The sequence below is a fragment of the Mauremys reevesii genome, linkage group 22 (genome assembly GCF_016161935.1).
Source record: "Mauremys reevesii isolate NIE-2019 linkage group 22, ASM1616193v1, whole genome shotgun sequence".
Classification (NCBI taxonomy): domain Eukaryota; kingdom Metazoa; phylum Chordata; order Testudines; family Geoemydidae; genus Mauremys; species Mauremys reevesii.
Genome location: NC_052644.1, coordinates 8,065,998 through 8,085,831, shown reverse-complemented (window position 1 = coordinate 8,085,831; position 19,834 = coordinate 8,065,998). Strand labels below are relative to the sequence as shown.

Below are 19,834 nucleotides of genomic sequence, written 5' to 3'. Positions count from 1 at the left end.
GAGCTCGGCTGTTCTCAGTGGTGGCAGATGATAGAACAAGAAGCAATGGTCTCAAGTTGCAGTAGGGGAGGTCTAGGTTGGATATTAGGAAACACTATTTCACTAGGAGGTGGTGAAGCACTGGAATGGGTTATCTAGGGAGGTGGTGGAATCTCCATCCTTAGAGGTATTTAAGGCCCTTGGCTGGGATGATTTAGTTGGGTTTGGTCCTGCTTTGAGCAGGGGATTGGACTAGATGACCTCCTGAGGTCTCTTCCAACCCTGATATTCTATGATTCTGAGTCCTGGAATGACACTTTGAGCAGGGAAGCTGGGCACAGACCCCAACTGGAGAACAGAGGACTGGGGCTGAGACGAAGTGTGGGATTCTGGGTCTGGAAGAAAGCTTGGGGCTCTCACTTGGGAACGACTGAGGAAGTCAGAGAGACACACAGATCCTGAACACATTCACTACAGATCAGGTGGGCCAGAATGGGCTCTGCTTGAACCTCAGCTCTCTGTGTGAAGCTAAGGACTTCCTAGTCTGGATGCCACTTGGTAGCACTGTAAATCTGTGCTGGGTGTATGAATCCCTGCAGCGCGGACAAGGCTCTCCCAGGAGTCTGGCTCAGCGGCACTCACTGGGCAGAGGGAGGGAGGCCAGAGGCTCAAGCTATGTCTTCACTGCTGCAGTGTAGCCCCTCACTACAGCAGCAGGGGACGCTCCGCAATCCCTCTCCCCGAGAGGTGGTAGCTAGGTGGATGGACGAACTCTCCTGTGGACCTAGCGTTGTCTGTACTGGGGGTTAGGTCGGCTTACCTGCGCCCCACAGGGGTGTGGATTTCTCACACCCCTGAGCCATGGAGCTGGGGCGACCTGACTTTGGAGTGTAGACCCGGATGGTGACGCTCTGTGGCTCCCCCTGCGGGTCTGGCAGGCTGAAGTGGCTCCTCCTGGGGATGTTTAGAAGCTGATCCTGGAGATTTGTGACACAAGGCCTGGCTGGAATCAGCACACACAGCTGGAGCCAATGCCGGGGAAGCTGGACAGCAACTGGGGGAAGAGGCAGGAGGTGTCAGTGGCTGTTTATCAGGTGCCAGAGAAACCCAGGATGTGAGGAGCTTGGATTTGCTGGACACAAAGGACAGAGACAGAGCCAAGGTGGATCCCAAGGAGGCAGAGCCAGGGGGGCAAATGCTCCTTCCCATAGTGACTGTCTGCAGCGCAGCTTCCCCAGGCTGCGATAATGACTTTCCCATGCTGGGTCCAGGCGACTGTTAAATGCGGCTGGTCTTGAATGGGCCGCGCTTGCTCGCTGCACATGCTCCCTGGGGTGTCGATTCCTGCTGGGACTGAGCCTCTAAACAGCTTAGTGCTCAGCAGGAAAACAGGCTGTCAGCCAGACGCGTGTCAAAAGGGCAGGGCAGAGCACAGACCCCGCCAACTCGGGCCTTCCGACACAATTTCTGGGTAACTGCACCTTTGACCGCCCTTCCATGGTCTGCTCCAGAAAAGCCCCTCCGGTCTCAGAGCTCTCTCTGGGCAGGGTCCCACGCCCCACGCCCTCCAGAGCAGGGGTTTAGGCTTCACCTGCTTGCCACTCGCCCAGCAACGGCAGTGGTGCCTGGGGAGCAGCCAGCAGAATACAGACGTCTGAGAAACGCCTCCCAGAGAACAGACAGCTCTCACCAGACCCTGCTCGGAGCAGAACTTCCCACCGCCTGCCGGGGCTCTGGCAGGGAACCAGCAGTGCAGCTCCCACCTTGGCCCAAGGTCAGGTCCGTCTGACGGCCCCTCGCTCAGGATGAACTCAGCCTTTCACAGCAGACGTCTTTTCTTTGTCTCTAGGCCTCTGGTCCCTGGCTGCACCTGCCTATGCCAGCCACCCTGGGCAGGGGACGTCTCCGGAGTGGTTACCAGTTGCCGGCAGGGACAGCAGTGACCCCTCTCCCCTCCTCGGGGAGCGGCAGGGTCCCTCCCACATGGAGTCACCCACAGTGACCTACAGCACGTTCATGCTGCTAACCCCATAAGGCCCCTGCAGATCCCACTGGCGGTTGCAATCTGCACCCCAGCTGCCCTGCTCCAGCCCGCTAGGCTGCCTGGGTCCATGGCCCCAAGTACTGGCTCCCCAGGGAAGCTGACGGAGCTCCAGCTGGTCCAGGGCAGCTCTGTAGTGGGGGCCCTGCCGCATCATCCTGGCCCCTGCCCCCCTTGCAGCCTGCCCATGGGAGCAGCCAGCCCAGTGCTGCCTCACCTGGAGCAATTGTGTGCAGCAGGAGGCAGATGAACTGGGCTGCACGGTTCATTAGTGCAGCAGGGCCTAGTTGGGTCTCAGTGCGGAGGGGCAATCCAGCCCCCCAGGGAGCAGGGCAGGGGGTCTGTGGGGGACACTCTCCCCTCACAGTCACTGCTGATTTTAGTGCAATGACATATGGGGATATGAGATGAGGCAAAACCGAGGTCCTTTTGATGTGTCATTACAGCTCCCTGAAGGGGCTGCGCCATGCACCCCACTCCACCCCAGCTCCCGCATGGGCCCACTGGTCGTAGGGCCCAGCCATGCCCTTGGTGCACTCCTGCCGTGGCTGGACGGCAGCCAGAGGGCTGTTGTGTAACAGGGGAGCGGGGGGGTGGAGGAGGGGTGTTGCTTCACATGCAACAAATTTAGCTGTGTGGGTGAGATCTCTCATCACCATTCCAGGGATCAGCACGCTGGCCGCTGGCCTGCCAGGCTCTGTATGTGTGTGCATAGCTCTACGTGTGTTTGTGAGGCTGGCAGACCAGGCGTCCGCTCACGCCAATGGGCCTAGGTCTTGACTGAAAGCCGACAAACCCATCGCTGGAACCAGTCTGGCTCCTCTGTGTGTTAGTGTTGTTAAAATAGGTATCAGAGTTATAAGAATGTGTTTAGTGCTTAGACTTTGTGAAATGCTTGTGAGTTGTCGCATGCATGAATCGCATTTATAACAGCTGTATCCCACGGTATAAGATTATATGGAAGCGTTTGCTCTGCAACTGTAAATCTCCAGACAGGAGAGAAGCATTAACCAGTTTGAAGTACTAGTTCCCAACAGGAGGTGTTATCCTCTGCCCAACAAGAAGGCCCATCAACACCAGAGGAACTATTGTGCAATATCAGAGGACAAAAGACTTTGTCGTTTGCTCCCCCACCTCGCAAAGAGGAGATGGCAAGTGAATTCCATCAACTGAATTCGCAACTCAAAGCAGGAGGGAGGGACTAAAAAGCCCTAACAAGGAGGAACTGTGTGCTGCTTGGACTCTGAGGGTATGTGTACACAGCAACTAGACACTCATGGCTGGCCCAGGCCACCTGACTTGGGCTCTAGGGGCTTAGGCTGCGGGGCTGTTTCATTGCTGTGCAGACTTCTGGGCTCGGACTGGAGTCTGGGTTCTTGGACTCTGTGAGGTGAGAAGACCCCAGAGCTCGGGCTCCCGCCTGAGCCAGGAAGTCCACACAGCAATGAAACAGCCCCACAGTCCAAGTCTGCTGGCATGGACCAGCCCCAGGTGCCTAACTGCTGTGTAGACATTGCTTGAAGGGCAAGGATCACTGAGCACAAGTAAAAGATCCCCAGGGCTTGGCCTGGGTTACCCCTGAAGGACACATAGAGTTTGCTTGTCATAGAAGCTTCGATTACTTTTTGAAACTTAAGACAGAAACTCATTTGTGCACCTGCTTTAACCTTGTAAATAACTCTGATTTCCTTTTCCTATAAAATACATCTTTCGTTTATAACAGGACTGGGTACAAGCATTGCTTCTGGTGTGAGAGATAAGGTGCAATTCATGGGCACCAGGTTTGTGTAATTTTTGGTGGTGCCCAGAATGGGTGTAAGCAGAGCCATCCCGTCCATAGGACGGACCGGGGCAAACGCCCTGGGCCCCGTGCTTTGGGGGGCCCTGTGCTTCAGAGGAACGTGGGGTCCAGGACGGCCTGGGGAGTTAGCGGGAAGCCTGGCGCCGGCAGCAGCAAGTGACCCGGCCCCAGCCCGCTCTGCCCCACCTCACCGGCTCCTGGTGTTGCTCAGGGGCGGAAGACAGAAAGAGGGGGGTGGGGGTTTGGGGGAAGGGGTGGAATGGGGGTGGGGAGGGGGCAGAACAGGGGTGGGAAGAGGCGGGGCAGGGGCTTGGGGAAAGGGGTGGAGTGGAGGCAGGGTGGGGCGGAGCAGGGATGGGAAGAGGCGGGTTGGGCTGGGGCCGGGTTGCTCGCTGCTGCCATCACCAGGCCCCCTGCTAATCCCACAGGCCACCCAGGACCCTGCGTTCCCCTGAAGCGCGGAGCCCCCAAAGCACAGGGCCCAGGGTGGTTGCCCCCGTCCATCCTCTGATTAAATATAAGCCCAAACATTGGTAGAGCCAGGCCCATGTTTCTGAATATTGGTGGAGCAGGGGCACCATGGGCCCATATAACTTGCTGCCTATGCTGGGGTAAGCGACTGGTCCTGAATATTGCTGTGATCTTTGGGCCCATCTATCACAGAGGTAAGACATCTGGGCGGCAAGACAGCTTGAAGAACCCAAGGGGACTGTCTGTGACTCCACAGTCAGGCTATATAGTGCTTGAGGAGTTCACACTGGATACTTGGCTTGTGAAATGTAAGTATAGAAATCACAGCCAATTGGGGGCATGTGCCCTGCTTCTTAACAGTCTGCCCTGAGATTGGTACTCATGCGCCTGAGCCACTGCAGGACACCTTGCCAGTGTATACGTGACAGTAACGTGCGAGTGTACAGCTGTGTGTGTGCACAGCTCTGTGTGTGTACACAGCTGTGTGTACATGTGCATAGCTGTGTGTGAATGTGTGTAGAGTTGTGTGTAGCTGATTGGGGGGCTGTAAGTGTGCATAGCTGTGTGTGTAGAACTGTGTGTGCACATGTCTGGCTGTGGAGGGGTTGGGGTGTGTGTGTGTGTGTCTGTGATTCAGTGTGTGTGTGTGGGGGGGGCTTGGTATGGGTGCATTGCTGCATCCCATTGCCCCCTGCAGGTTGGAGGGGGAACTGCTTGCTGTGTGCCCTATCCCCTGCCCAGCTGGTACTGGGGCTCTGTCAGCAAGGGACAGGGAGTGCAAGATCTGTCCCCTGGGCACTGGAGTGTTGGGGAGGTTGACAGGCTGTGGTTCCTCAGGAGAACCCCCACCATTGCCAGTGGGGATCACGGAGCATTTGGCTGAGGTGCCTGTCCAACTGAACTAGGATCCCTGGTGCCACGTGTGTGATGAAGGTCCCAAGGCAGACAGTGGGGAGCCTCTAGGCATGGAGGAGCTGGGGGGATAGGCCTCGGTGAGCTGATGCATGTGTGGACAAGGAGCTGGAGCAGCAAGGGGGCAATGCAAGGCCTGAGGGAGGGGAGGGGCCAGTTCAATCCTGGGAGTCTATGGTCACGTGGATCACGACTGGTTCAATACGGTCACACCCTGGGGGGGGGGGCAGTACCCCAACTGCCCAGCGCCTGATGTGGGCGGCGGCATGTCATCTAAGGGACAGGAACCGTGGGGAGGGGCTGGGAGCCAGGACACCTGGGTTCTCTCCTGCTGAAGCACAGGCTGGTGTATGAGCCGCAGTCTATCCGGGCCCTGCCGCCCTTGGGGGCTGGGAAACTGCACCTGGAGCCCAGGCAGTAGCGACGTGACCGAACGTTGGGCCCAGACACCCCGTCCCCACTGCAGGGCCCTTGGTGCCGCCGCCATCGCTGCTCCGCCTCGGGGAGTCTCCCACCCGCCTGGGGGCAGCAGGCTCCAGTGGGGCCGGGCCCAGGCTGCCCGAGGGGCGACACTGCTGAGCCTCCCACGCCAGGGGGACGGCGGCTGGTGGGACCCACCCGCCTGGCCCAAGGGGGGGCAGGAGCTGAAGCGCCTCAGGGCCGAGCCGGCGGGGTCACCGCAGGGTCAGGGGTCACCACGTGGGGTCACTGCCTGGCGAGTCCGATGATGCTCCGCCTGGATCAGCCCCTCACTGGCAGTCACCCTGGCAACCTATACCCTGACGTCATCCCTCGGTGGGTGTGGGAGGCCTTACCTCACCGCGTGGTGACGTCCCCATCGGGCGATGACGTCACTCCACCGCGAGGCGGGGCTTCTCTCGCCAACCCGGGCTCGGATTAGCCCCGCCCCCAGCTGCCCTCACCCAACATGGCCGCCCGCCTCGTTCGGGCCGTCTAACGGACTCCGTCTACCAGGCTGCCCCGCGCGGAGGCAGCCGGCCAATGGGCGCGGGCGGAGGGGGCAGGGCCCGCGCGCGGCCCGGTGGTTAGTGTGCGCGCGGTAAAGGTTGGGTGTCTCGCGCCGGCGGCCGTTGGGAGGCAGGAGCGGCCCCGCCCCCTCGCTCCCCCCGCGAGACGGCTGCCCTCCCCCCCGCTGGGAAGGGGCCCGGGCACGAGGCAGCGAGGCGGGCGAACAGCCCCTCCCCTCCGCAGGTGAGATTGCAGGGGCCTAGAGGGAGGGGCGGCGGCGGGCGCTGTGTTCAAAGGGGCGGGGCCGCTCTTAAAGGGGCAGGCACGCGACGCCAATTTTATGTCTGCTGGCTTGTGTCAAGGGGCGGAGCGAATGGCTCTTAAAGACGCAGTGCGGCCCGAAGCTGGTTGGGGCCCAAGGGCGGCATGGTGGTTAAAGGGGCAGGCGGTGCTGCCGTTAAAGGGGAGGTGCTGTAGGCCCTACCCCCAGGGGGCAGCCTTCCCCTTATTTATTGTCCTCCAGACAGTGGGGGGAGGGTGTCTGCCAGAGAAACGTTGTGGGGGCTGTTCCCAGAGGGGCTCTGTAATGCTGGGGGGACTGTACCCAAGGGGGCTGTGTAACCCACGGAGGAGGCTGCACCTGGGGGGCTGTATAACACGGCGGGGGGGGGCTGTTCCTGGGGGCGGTGTGGCACAGGGCTGTACTCATGGGGAGGGGGCTGGGGGCTGTGTAATGCAAGGGGCTGTGTAACCCACGGAGGTGGCTGTACTCATGGGGCGGAGGAGGCTGCACCTGGGGCTGTATTCATGGGGGCTGTGTAACACGGAGGGGGCTGTTCCTGGGGAACTGTGTGGCACAGGGGCTGTACTCATGGGGAGGGGCTGTGTAATGCTGGGGGCTGTACCCAAGGTGGCTGTACTCATGTGGGGAGCAGGCAGTATCCAAGGGGGCTGTGTAGCACGGAGGGGGGGCTGTACTAATGGGGGGGGGAACTGTACTGGGGGACTGTGTTGCATGGGGGGAGGGGCTGTATTGATGGGGGGGCTGTGTAACACGGGGGGCTGTACTCATGTGGGGAGCGGGCAGTACCCAGGGGTTCTGTGTAACACAGAGAGGGGGCTGTACTCATGGGTGGGAGAACTGTACTTGGGGGCCTGTGTGGCACAGGGGCTGTACTGATGGGAGGAGGGGGCTGTGTAATGCTGGGAGAGCTATACTTGGGGAGGAGGCTGTACCCAGGGAGGGCTGTATAACTAGAGAGGGCTGTCCCTGGGGGGCATGGGTTGTGTAACACTGAGGAGGTGGGGGGCGAATAGCTCTTCACACAAGCTCCCCGCATGTTGCTGCAGCAAGGGGGGGGCCAATGACCCTGGGCTGGAATAGCTAGAGCATTGCAGGGGGAAGCAGAGAGGTTATTTTCTTTCTTTATGTAGCACTAGTGGAACCACTGCTGTGATCCTATGTCTAGTCCTGGTGCCTGTAATTGAAGAAGGATGTGGATGAGTTGGAGAGGGGTCAGAGAAGAGCCATGAGAATGATAGAAAAGCTGTCTCAGAGTGATAGACTCAAGGAGCTCAATCTATTTACCTTAACAAGAGAAGGTTAAATGGTAACCTGATTACAGCCTATAAGTACCTATGTGGGAACCAAATATTTAATAATGGGCTCTCAATCTAGCAGTAAAAGCTAGAACATGAGCCAATGAATGGAAGTTGAAGCTGCACAAATTCAGACTGGAAATAAGGTATAAATTTATAGGTGAAATTAATTAACCCTTAGAACAATTTACCAAGGGTTGTGATGCATTCTCCATTGCTGACAATTTTTAAATCCAGATTTGATATTTACCTAGAGCAGAGCTTTTAGAGATTAGTTTGGGACAGGTCTCTGGCATGTGCTATGAAGGAGGTCAGACTAGATGGTCACAATGGTTTTTTTGGGCCTTTGAATCTCATTAACAGCATGACAGAGCAGCGGAGCATGAGTCAGGGCAGGACGTGCCAGGCCCAGTGACAGGGATGAGTGGGGATGTGGTTCAGCTTTGTGACATCTAGCAAGTTTCCAGCCAAAATCCTGTTTGGATCTCAGAAATCACTGCTAGATTTGTTAACAGCCACCACATCCCAGACCAGAGGCAGCCGCATTTCAAGGCTGTGCTCCCAGGGAACTAGGCTGTCACCAACGCAGCAGCAGGACGCATCTTGGCTGGTACTTCCAAAGTGGGGTCAGCATCCACTCAGGTAACAGCAGGCTGTACTCGGTTGCGTGGTAAGCAGGTGGGAGCCAGAGCAGTGGCTGAAGGATTGATTCCTTTACTAACCCTGCTTTGAAAGAATGCTGCAGAGAGGATGGGGGGAGGGATAGCTCAGTGGTTTGAGCATTGGCCTGCTAAACCCAGGGTTGTGAGTTCAATCCTTAAGGGGGCCACTTAGGGATCTGGGGCAAAAATCAGTACTTGGTCCTGCTAGTGAAGGCAGGGGGCTGGACTTGATGACCTTTCAAGGTCCCTTCCAGTTCTAGGAGATGGGTATATCTCCAATTATTAATTAAAAGTTCCAGTAACCAAGGGTTTATTGTGAGTCATGAAGTTCATAACTAGAAGACAAATTCCCCCCCCCCTTTGTATTCCAGAATAAAGCTGGAGTCACCCCCTGACTGCAGGGGGATCAGGATTCTGATCTCAGTTCCCCAAGACTGATCTGGAGTTACCCTGCCATCGTTGGCTGGCTCTGGGTGGCGACAGTCTCTGGTGGGCTACAGACTCTGGGTAGCTGCAGATTTTGGCCTGGCCGGCTGTGGGCTCTGGGTAGATGTGGGCTCTGGCCCGGTTGTTGTTGTTCTGCTGACCTGCCCCCTCTTTCACTGCAGGCTTGAGATGGTGGGAGCCCAGCAGCTGGAGATGACGGAGATGCAGCCAGCACCAATGCCACAGCCAGGCACCAGCGACCACCAGTATGAGTGTCTGGAGTGTGGCAAGGTGTTCAAGTGGTCATCGCGGCTGATTCACCACCAGCGCACGCACACGGGTGAGCGCCCCTACAAGTGCTCCGAGTGCCCCAAGGCCTTCAAGGGTTCATCAGCGCTGCTCTACCACCAGCGCAGCCACACAGGCGAACGCCCCTACAAGTGTGCTGACTGCGGCAAGGCCTTCAAACGCTCGTCGCTGCTGCAGATCCACCAGAGCGTGCATACCGGCCTGCGCGCCTTCAAGTGTGCTCTGTGTGGCATGGCCTTCAAGTGGTCATCACACTACCAGTACCATGTGCGCCAGCACACAGGCGAGCGCCCCTACAAGTGCACGTTGTGTGAGAAGGCCTTCAAGAACTCGTCCAGCCTGCGACGCCACCGCAACATCCACACGGGTGAGCGCCCCTATGTCTGCACCGCCTGCGGGAAGGCCTTCACCCAGTCCACCAACCTGCGGCAGCACCAGCGCATCCACACAGGCGAGCGACCCTACCAGTGTACCGAGTGCCCCAAGACCTTCACCCACTCCTCCAATCTGCTGTTGCACCAGCGCACCCACACCGGGGGCCGGGCCCACAAGTGCCAGGCCTGCGGCAAGGCCTTCATCTCGGACGCCTACCTGCAGAAACACCTGCAGACACACGCGGCCAAGCCGCTGACACCCTATGGCGAGGCGGAGCTGGACTGCACACCGGCCGAGCTCTTCCTGGCTCCGGCCGAGCCAGTAGAGACGGTGGAGATGCTGTGGAAGTGTGGGGAATGCGAGCTGACCTTCCCCAGCGAGGAGCTGCTGCTGGGCCACCAGCAGAGCCACCTGACCCCCGCTGCACCCGTTGAGCCGCCCGTCCCGCCACTCTACTCCTGCCCTACCTGTGGCAAGGCCTTCAAGAATGGCTCAGGCCTGGCACGCCACCAGCACAGCCACGTGGGTGAGCGCCCCTACAAGTGTTCCATCTGCGAGAAGACATTTGTGCAGCTCTCCAGTCTGCTGGGGCACCAGCGAAGCCACCCGGCCGAGCAGCAGCTCATCCAGGCTGAGGCCGAGGTCACCTGTCCCCAGACCGCAGCCGAGCCGGTCCCGCCCCCCGTGCCTCCCGAGGTGGCTGAGCGCCCCTACAAGTGCACGGAGTGCGGCAAGGCCTTCAAAGGCTCATCGGGGCTGCGCTACCACCTGCGTGACCACACCGGCGAGCGCCCCTATAAGTGCTCGGAGTGCGGCAAGGCCTTCAAGCGCTCCTCACTGCTGTCCATCCACCAGCGTGTGCACACCGGCCTGCGCGCCTTCAAGTGTGCCGAGTGCGGCCTCACCTTCAAGTGGTCGTCGCATTACCAGTACCACCTGCGCCTGCACACAGGCGAGCGCCCCTATGGCTGTGCCGACTGCGGCAAGGCCTTCAAGAACACCTCGTGCCTGCGGCGGCACCGCCAGCTGCACACAGGTGAGCGCCCCTTCGCCTGCCTGGTGTGCGGCAAGGCCTTCACCCAGACCTCCAACCTGCGGCAGCACCAGCGCACCCACACGGGCGAGCGCCCTTACAGCTGCCAGGAGTGTGGCAAGAGCTTCACCCACTCCTCCAACTTGCAGCTCCACCAGCGCACGCACTCCAGCGAGCGCCCCTTCAAGTGCTCCATTTGTGCCAAGGGCTTCGTCATGGCCTCCTACCTGCAGCGCCACCTGCGCACCCATGCCACTGAGGCCAAGGGGGAGGGCCCAGCCCCAGGCCTTCCTGCCCCACCTGCCACCCAGGAGGTGCACATTGTGCCCAACCTGCAGGCCACCCTCAACCTGGAGGTGGGCACCGCCCCCAGTGCCCCCAACTCGCAAACCTTTCTGCTGGTGCACACGGCTCAGGGGCTGCAGCTCATCCCCAGCGTCCAGCAGAGCCCCCAGAAGCTGCTGCTTCTGCCGAGCCCGCAGCTGGTGCCCACGCAGCAGAAAGTGCCCATCCTCCAGAACACCCCCAATTTCACTCTGGTGCCCAGCAGCCCTTTGGCCCCAAGCAACCCTGCCCCGCGCCAGCAGAGCAAGGCTAGGAAGCCGGCAGCGCCTGGCAACCCCCAGAACATTATCCTAGTGCCAGGAGGTGGGCCGGCGTTGCCCAGTGTGCAGATCCAGGCGCTGCCAGGCACACAGCGGGCACCGGTCCTCCCGGCTGGGCAGAACATCATCGTGCTGCAGAACGTGGCTGAGCAGCCCCCTGCAGAGGTGTCTGGTGTCCGGATCCAGGCTCAGCCTCAGGAGGTGGCCAGCATCCAGCTGCAGGCCCTGCAACCACCCCCTGCTGAGGCATCCAGCATGCAGGCTCTGCCTCAGCCCCCAGAACTGGGCAGCATGCAGCTGCAAACCCTGGCGCAGCCTCTCCCAGCAGGGGGTGAGGAGCAGCCCCTGCCTTGCTCCTCAGCACTTCCGGGCACCGTGGGTTCTGGGCCAGAGGTGCCAGGCCTGCAGGAGAGCCAGGACCTGCTGGTGGTGCAGAGCGGGCCAGGGGAGGAGCTGCTGGGGTCAGGTGGCGAGGTAGGTGTGCATCTGGAGACACTTCAGACAGAGGAGGGGGTGCAGAGCGTGCTGGTGCTGCGTGGCGCTGACGGTGAGCAGACCCGACTCTGTGTGCAGGAGGTGGAGAATCTGCAGGAGCTGCCCCCAGACAGTGGGGTGGGGGGCCTGGCACCATCCTCAGGGCAGAAGCTCTTCATCATTCGCAGTGCACCCGGTGAGCAAACCCTGCAAGTGCTGGAGAATGTGGGCTCTGGCAGTGGCGTGGTGCGGGGGGGGCCACCTGGTGGGCAGCCCTCTACCACCAGCACTCAGATGGTACAGCTGCTGCCAAGTCCAGTGCCACCCCCACAGGAACTGCCCTCCATCCAGATTGTGCAAACGGTGCCCAGCGTGCAGCTGGTTCACACCTTCTGAGCACCTGGCCACAGATGCCAGCCTGGGGGTGTGCAGCTTGAGTTGACATCGCAGGATCTGCCAGAGCTCTTGCTCCCAGTGGGCATCCCCCACCCCCGTTGTCCTGCCCATGCAGCCCGTAGACAGGGGGATGCCCCCACATAATGACCAGCATGGGCAGCAAGCTGTGGGACTCGTGCGGGTAGCCTAACTCTGCTTTGCCCTCGCTATCCTGGCTGCAGCCTCCTGGGGGGGCAAGGCTGGTGTCTGTGCCGCAGTCAGAGCCACGCTGGCATCAGCTGTGCTGGGACAGGATTGCCCAGCAGTGCTGTGATCTAGGAAGGGCTGGGCCTGGCACAAAAGGAGGCCTTTGCCCACCCCTTGGTGGGATCAGCGGGGTGAGCTGAGCAGGGCCCTCATCCATTGCCATTTCCTAACACTCCTCCATGTCAGGCCTAAGGACAGTGACCTACTCCTGTCTACTAGTTGAAGCACAGGCCTGGGAGCCAGGATTCCTGGGTTCTGTCCCTGGCTCTGGGAGGGGAGTGGGATCTAGTGGTTTAAGTGTATGTGGGGAGGGCAGGAGGGGAATGGTTTGGGAGCTAGGACTGCTGGGTTCTCTTGGCTGAGTGACCCTGAGCAAGTTCCTCCCTGGCAGTGGCATTTTCACTGCTGTGGGTCGGCGCCAGCACTCAGGGCTGGGAGGCTGAGTGCATGAATAAAAGTCGGGAGCTCTGCAATCACCAGGTGAGCGGAGCAGCTGGCACTTGCCACTCCACAGGGGTGGGGGGTTCCCATGGCTCTGACAGGCAGAAGACTGGCATGAGAGCAACTGCCACCTCCTGTATCCCTGTCCTGGCAACCAGGTAATACCTGCTTCCTGAAGCCCTGGCCTCCTCTGTAGGCAGAGCACCTCCAGTCTCTTCCAGAGCCCACTGTGTATGAAGGTGCCTGGCGCTACCCCAGGGGGTGTGGCACCTTCAGTCTAGAAGGCAAATAAATGACTGCTTCAAAAATGCCTCTGTTTGGTTTGTTCAGTGCATGGTGGGGACGCAGCCTCACCTCCACTCCCATCTCACGAGGGCTGAGCCAGCAGGTACCACACAGGGCTGCATGAGAGCTGGGCCCAGCTGGTAGATGGTGCCCTCCTGCTGCCATCACAGCTGCAGCCCCCGTTCCTAGCCTGGCTGTGGTTGGTGGGTGCCTGCAGGCTCAGTCTGGCGGCTGTGGGTGCACGAGACAGATCAGTATGTGTTCAGATGCAGAGATGGGTCCCTGTGCTGGAGCAGCTCAGGGAGAGGGGCCCAGGGACCTGCCGGCCCTGTGAGGTTTTGCTTCAGCAATCAGTGCAGGTCAGTCAATCAATGCCCTAGGATGGTGCTTGGGGGCCTGTACTGCAGAGAGTGGGGTGGGGCTCAGCAAGGGCCCCTTTGCGCCCCCGCCCATATCTTGCACTGTACATTTGACTCCTGAATGTGTGTAGGGTGGGGCCTGCCTGTTGGGTCACTGGGTCCAGCTCGGCTTGTCCCCTTGCTCACTGGTCACCAGATCTGGCTTGGCTCACTCGGTGCAGCTCAGCTTGGTCATTGGGTTTGGCTTAGCTTGTCCCCTCACTCGGTCACTGGGTCTGGCTCAGCTCACGCACTGGGGCCGGCTTGCCTCGCTCATTGGTTGTTAGATCTGGGTCAGCCTCACACCAGGTCACTGGATCCAGCGTGGCTCGCCCTCTCACTCATTGGTCACCAGGTCCCACTGGGTCCAGCTTGGCTTACCCCCTTGCTCAATAGCCACCAGGTTCGGCTTGGCCAGATCACTGGGTCTGTGTCAGCCCGCTCCCTCACTCATGGGTCAAGGGGTCTGGCTCGGCTTGCCGGCTGGGGCACTGAGTACAGCTCAGTTTGCTCCCCTGCTGGCTGGGGCACTGGGTCTGGCTCAGCCTGCCCCAGGGTGCACCCATCCGCAGAGACCCAGGCTGGCTGGCGGCAGTTTGCAGGGAGGCCTCTGGAGCGGGCTGGGCAGGGCCTTCCCGGCCCAGGCGAGCGGTGGGGCTGATGGCCTGGTCATGGCTGCAGGCAGCAGATCGGGCAAGCGGAAGGGGCAGTCCCGGCATCCTGTCCCAACACGCAGGCGAGCGTGGCAGGAGCCTGGCTCTGGGGAGGCCATTGCAAGAGCCCTCATAGCAGTGCTGTGGGTCAGGGGCCATGCCCCCCAGGGATTGGTGCCTGTTTGGTGAGTGCCCCAGGAGGAGCCCCCATCCCTGCACACACCCCACTGTCCTCCTGCAGGACTCGGCCTCCTCGCGCCCCCTCACAGCCAGGCAGGCCCTATGCGGCCCGCTAGGCCGCACTTGCTGCCTTAGCAACGGTTGCTAGGTAGTGCCGGGGCGGGTGGGGGAAGACTCAGAGGCGTGGAGCTGCGGCGCATGCGTACCGTGCAGGAGGAGCGAGGCTGCCGCTGGCTGCGCACGGGGCTGGGGTGAGAGGCTCTGAGAGCGTGGAGCGGGTCCATTGCTCACAGCGGCGTGGGGGTTGGGGGTGGCGTGGGTTGAGGGAGGTTCCATTGTTCATTGTGGGCTGCCGGGGCGCTCCATCGCCCGTGCTGCAGGGGCTGCAGTCTCTGGGAGGAGGACTGTACCATTCCGTTAATGGGGGAGGGGCAGTGGTGGGCAGTCCCATTCCGTTAATGGAGGAGGGGCAGTGGTGGGCAGTCCCATTCCGTTAATGGGGGAGGGGCAGTGGTGGCAGGGATAGGCAGTCCCATTCCCTTTAAAGGGGGGAGGGGCATATCCATTATCTCTAGGGCACTGGGGTGGGGGGAGCTCTCACTGTGAGGGGGCTGCTCTGGCAGGGCAGCAGCAGGGGAGCAAAGGTCACATCAGTGGTGAGAGCTGCTTCTGCCTCACCTTGTCTCTCTGACCCCTCTGCCACCTGGGCCATGGGGCCCTTCCCCCTCTAGGGGGCGCTGGCTCCCACCCGGCCCCAGGGCGGGGAATGGCTGGCTCGGGGTGGGGGGGAAATGGGACATGGGCCCTTCCCCCTCTAGGGGGCGCCAGCTCCCACCCAGCTCCAGGGCAGGGAATGGCTGGCTCAGGGGTGGGGAATGGGACATGGGCCCTTCCCCCTCTAGGGGGCGCTGGCTCCCACCCGGCCCCAGGGCGGGGAATGGCTGGCTCGGGGTTGGGGGGAATGGAACATGGGGCCTTCCCCCTCTAGGGGGCGCTGGCTCCCACCCGGCCCCAGGGCGGGGAATGGCTGGCTCGGGGTGGGGGGGGGAATGGGACATGGGCCCTTCCCCCTCTAGGGGGCGCCAGCTCCCACCCAGCTCCAGGGCAGGGAATGGCTGGCTCAGGGGTGGGGAATGGGACATGGGCCCTTCCCCCTCTAGGGGGCGCTGGCTCCCACCCAGCCCTAGGTCAAGGGCCCTTCCCCTCTAGGGGGCGCTCTCTCTGCTCCTGCCTGGGAACACCCTGTGGATTCAGCCTCCTGGGCCTGCCCAGCTCTTCTCTGTGCTGCAGTCGCTAAATGACTCTAGTGCAGTGATCGGTGGCACCGGCCTGGGGGCAGAGCTGGCTCAGCAGGGCCTGCTCTCAATGCTGGGCGAGTGAGCCATTCACTCACCAGGCCTGCGAGGGGAAAGAGAAGGCCCCAGCACTCAGCCTTGTCTCCTGCCTTACAGGTGCTCTCACTCCCGCCAGACGTGATGCCCATGCTGGACCCTAGCCAGCTCGTCATCCGTGAGATGCAGGAAGATGAGGAGCAGATGGTTCTGGAGCTGCTAAAGGTCTGGGGAGGGGCCAGTCAGTGCCTGTCTGTCCGGCCTTGGAGCTGTCTGTCTGTCCGTCCAAGCTCTAACCCTCTGCCTGCCTTTAGCACCTGCCCTGTGAGGATCTCAAAGCTAGTTAATGATCTTGCATGTCCCCCTGCCCCTAGTTTGATGTAGCAGGTCAGTGTGAATACCATTATTCATGGAGGAAACTGAGACGCAGAGAGCTGAGGCAACCGACCCTTGAAGTCACACAGGGTCAGCGCAAGACCTGCCTTTGACCTGCCATTTCCTGCTGTGAGCACTAGACCCTGCTGGTCTCCAAGGTACAGAGCTAGAACCCAGGAGTTCTGCCAGCTGCTCCTTTCCCTCTACCCCTGGCCTTTGTGCTCTGTGTGCAGTACTTGTGAGAAATGCATGGGATTGAGGCCCTGTATCCCACCCTGCGCTGCCCTCAATACCACCCCCTGTGGCTGCAGTGCCCTTTTAGGTGGGGTCCCGTCCCTCAGGGAAAGCTGCTGCCCGTGGCAAACCCTGACCCTACGCTGCACTCTCTCCCCCACCTCCCCGCTTGTCCTGGCTGTGCTGTCCCTGTGCCAGGCCCTGCTGACATGCCCTTTCCCCCCAGGATGGGTTCAAGGACACGGAGAACCGGCTGATCCTGTATGTCCTGACACGGCCCCTGGCACTGCTGCTCCTGGCCGTGGTGAGCAGCGGCCTCCGCTTCCTGCTCAACTCCTTTGTAGCGGCGCTGCTGGGGCCCGTGCTCCTCACCATCCTGGCCCTCAAGCTGCTGCTGCGGCGCTCGCCGGACCTCGGCTGCCTGGGCGCGTACTACCGCTCGGGGCAGCGTGGGCTCTGGGTGGCGGTGTACGACGGCGACGACGTGTGCGGCTGCGTGGCGCTGCAGCCCTGCCCGCAGGGGGTGACCCGTACGGCTGAGCTGAGGCGCTTGGCTGTCAGCCGCTGGTACCGGCGCTCCGGCGTGGGGCGCCGCCTGCTGGCCTTCCTGGAGGCCCAGGCCCGGGCCCAGGGCTACGAGCGCGTGGTGCTCTACGCTGCTGTGGTCACCAAGGCTGCCATCGGCCTGTTTGAGAGCAGCGGCTACCGCCCCACCGGCGGGCACAGCTGGCTGGGCTACACCATCCTGCAGGAATTCAGCAAGGAGCTCTAGCACCCCCTGCTCCCCTTCTGCGGGGTCGGGGCAGTGGCTTGTAGGGAGCAAATCTGGCCAAGGGCTGGTGGGCCGCATCCGGCCTCATGCCCAGGAGTCCCTCTGCTCCATGGACATGGGATTTGGGGTGCGGCAGCCCCGGCCTTCGCTCCCAGGATGGCAGTGCCACCTCTTCCTTGACTGGAAACAGCCTGTTTTGGATGAGTCCCTTGCCGGAGCTTCAGCTGGACAAGACTGGCCGGACCTGATTGTGACTGTTGCGGGGGGGGAGGGGGGGAATCACAGACTCTCTGATGACTGCTCTGGGGAAGGGGATATAGGGTGGGCAACCCTGACATGGAACAGAGCAAAAGGGAACTTGAGCTTGGAGACTGGAGAAGTCCTGCCCCTGGGGTGGAGGTGCAGGCGTTGCCCCAGGGGTGGGGGGTGGAACCCCAGCATTAGAGCAGGGCTGCGGAGGAGTGTCTCTCCTGTCCCAGAGTGGGCTCTCCCCAGCACCTGCTTGGCTGTGTGATGGAGTCATTTGGCCATGGTTTGCCATGAGCAAATTCCTGGGCCTGGCTGAGGATCACATTGCTGCAGCCAGGAGAATGGGGACTCTGGAACTTTCAGTTGCCCCTGTGGTCTGGCAGCTCCTGTCCAAGCACCCCAGGCTCACGGTGTCCCACCCGGGGCCATGGGACCTTGCTGCAGTTACGCAGGCTACCAGCCGTCGCCGGGTACATGTATGTCCGAGCATGTGTGTGAATAAATCTTGCTATTGCAGATACTGTAGCTCCATCTATCTCCCACCCCCATGGGCCAGGGGCAGCTCCCCTGGCAGAGAGCCAGCCAGCAGGAACACACAGCAAGGGGATCTACTCAGCCCAGGGGGGTCGTCAGGAGAGTCACTGCTGGGAAGGGCCACTGGGAGCTGTCTCTCGATCTCCAGACGTGCTCTTACAACAGCAAATATCCCTCCTCCCATCCTAGTGTGCATGGGGGGCCAGCGCTGACTGTCAGGGGAGAGCGCCCCCTACTGAGCACCCCACTTTCTGCAGGACAGGCCCCCTAGTGCTGCCCTGGGGCACCGACTGCGAGGGGAGAGAGCCCCTGCCTGCTCCTTGCAGCCGCCTGCCCGTTCCTTGGCAGTCTCCCATCCACTGCGGGCCAGGCAGCTGCTGTTTAGCGTGGGATGTTTGCTTGTATGACAACACAGGTTGCTATGGTTGCCGGTATCCTGGAAACACAGCCCTCAGCGGCGACGGGGAGGCTGAGGACCAGCCAGGCCATGGAGCTCCATCTGCCCTGCGGTGCAGCTGGCTGGGCAGGGGCAGTGCCTGGCACGGGGTGCCAGGTGGACAGGGCCCCCAGGGCACTGCCCCATGTCTACGGGCAGGGTCCCAGAGACCTGAGCTGTGCCGTCTCTCTGCCTGCGGCACTGCGGGCTGCAGGCCAGCCTGGCTTGCACAGCACTGACTCAGTCTTTCTATGACTCGCCCCCGGCTGAGACCGTGCAGCCAGGATATCCCCAGGGCTGCGGGGGAGATGGGCGCCAGCCAGGCCACGGCCCCACACTGCCCCCATGGCAGGACAGGACCCCTCCCCCTGTCCCATCACACCCCTTGGTCCGGCAACACGGCACAGCACCCAGGGCATGAGGCCAGCCGTGTGCGTATGAATATGTCAGTGTGTGTGTGAATGACTGTGTGCATGTGACTGACAGAATATGTGCGTGCGTCTGGGCATGTGTACGAATTGACAGTGTGTGTGTGTCAGTGTGTGTGCACATGTATGTCAGCACCTGTGTGTGTCTCTGCGTGTGCATCCCTTTGCATGTATATTTGCACACACATGGGTGTACATGTGGGGAGTGGCTGGGTGTGTGTGTGGCCCTGGACGTTGGTTTGCGTTGCACACACGTGAGCCCAGCTGTTGCAGCTGTTTCTGTTGCTGCTAATTAACCCATTGCCTGCCAGTGGCCTCGCTGGAGGATGCTGCTCTCTGTACTTGGACACGTGGCTGGCAGGGCTCGCCCAGTCCAGCATCCCTGGTGTCACGCTTGCCTACTCCTGTGCACATGGTCCCCTGCGGCCCTTGGCTTCCCTGGCTCCGAGGTCACCACCCTGAGTTGTGGGCGTTACAATACTCCTTCCTTATAGACTGGGGCCGGGCTGAGTCATCCCCTGGCCTGGCCAGTCCTGCTCCATGAAACAAACCTTCCTGACACACTGCAGACCTGGCCCCAGGGCTTCTCCCCACCAGCCACCATGCGGCTGCCCCTGCTCCTCCTTGGTGAGTACCAGCTGCTTTGGGGGCAAGGCTTAGGCACCGGGGAAGCCCAGCCCCTGCCTAGCCCCAGGGTCCCAGCTCAGGCACTGTCAGAACTCCCGGATGCTGAAGGCTGCAGGGGGCACTGAGCACCAGGCAGAGGTTGCTGAGCACTGGGCAGGGGACACTCAGTTTCAAAATCCCAGGCAGGGAGATCAAGGTGCCTGGCACTCCAGGGCTCACTCCGTTTGCAGGCATTTGCAGTGTTTATCTAAGTCAGGGGTCGGCAACCTTTCAGAAGTGCTGTGCCGAGTCTTCAATTATTCACTCTAAGGTTTCGCAGGCCAGTCATACATTTTAACGGTTTTAGAAGTTCTCTTTCTATAAGTCTATAATATATAAACTATTGTTGTGTGTAAAGTAAATAAGGTTTTTAAAATGTTTAAGAAGCTTCATTTAAAATTAAATTAAAATGCAAGAGTTCCCCGGACTGGTGGCCAGGACCCAGGCAGTGTGAGTGCCACTGAAAATCAGCTCTTGTGCTGCCTTCGGCACGTGTGCCATAGGTTGCCTACCCCTGATCTAAGTGCTGCTCATGCTGGTCGTTCCTGGGTGGG

At 60.7% G+C, this 19,834-nt stretch overlaps 2 protein-coding genes across 8 annotated transcripts; both read left to right on the top strand.

Moving 5' to 3' along the window:
- Nucleotides 1–6,182: 6,182 nt before the first annotated feature.
- Nucleotides 6,183–13,030, top strand: ZNF628 (zinc finger protein 628). Of its 4 annotated transcripts, XM_039509642.1 has the most exons (3): nt 7,472–7,918; nt 8,136–8,414; nt 9,043–13,030. In XM_039509642.1, the coding sequence occupies exons 2-3, from the start codon at nt 8,203–8,205 to the stop codon at nt 12,050–12,052; spliced, it is 3,222 nt and encodes a 1,073-aa protein (XP_039365576.1). In that variant the 5' UTR covers nt 7,472–7,918; nt 8,136–8,202; the 3' UTR covers nt 12,053–13,030. The 4 variants fall into 4 exon arrangements, with proteins under 4 accessions (XP_039365579.1, XP_039365577.1, XP_039365576.1 ...); XM_039509645.1 differs by lacking the exons at nt 7,472–7,918; nt 8,136–8,414 and adding an exon at nt 6,183–6,249 and having other exon boundaries at nt 9,043–13,029; XM_039509643.1 differs by lacking the exons at nt 7,472–7,918; nt 8,136–8,414 and adding an exon at nt 6,258–6,416 and having other exon boundaries at nt 9,043–13,029.
- A 1,394-nt stretch (nt 13,031–14,424) lies between these two features.
- On the top strand, nt 14,425–17,234 carry NAT14 (N-acetyltransferase 14 (putative)). 4 transcript variants are annotated; one of them, XM_039509731.1, is made up of 3 exons: nt 14,425–14,506; nt 15,707–15,811; nt 16,422–17,234. In XM_039509731.1, the coding sequence occupies exons 2-3, from the start codon at nt 15,731–15,733 to the stop codon at nt 16,965–16,967; spliced, it is 627 nt and encodes a 208-aa protein (XP_039365665.1). In that variant the 5' UTR covers nt 14,425–14,506; nt 15,707–15,730; the 3' UTR covers nt 16,968–17,234. The 4 variants fall into 4 exon arrangements, 3 of the variants coding, with proteins under 3 accessions (XP_039365665.1, XP_039365666.1, XP_039365664.1); XM_039509732.1 differs by lacking the exon at nt 14,425–14,506 and adding an exon at nt 14,811–14,911; XM_039509730.1 differs by lacking the exon at nt 14,425–14,506 and adding an exon at nt 14,811–14,911 and having other exon boundaries at nt 15,707–15,910.
- Nucleotides 17,235–19,834: the final 2,600 nt, after the last annotated feature.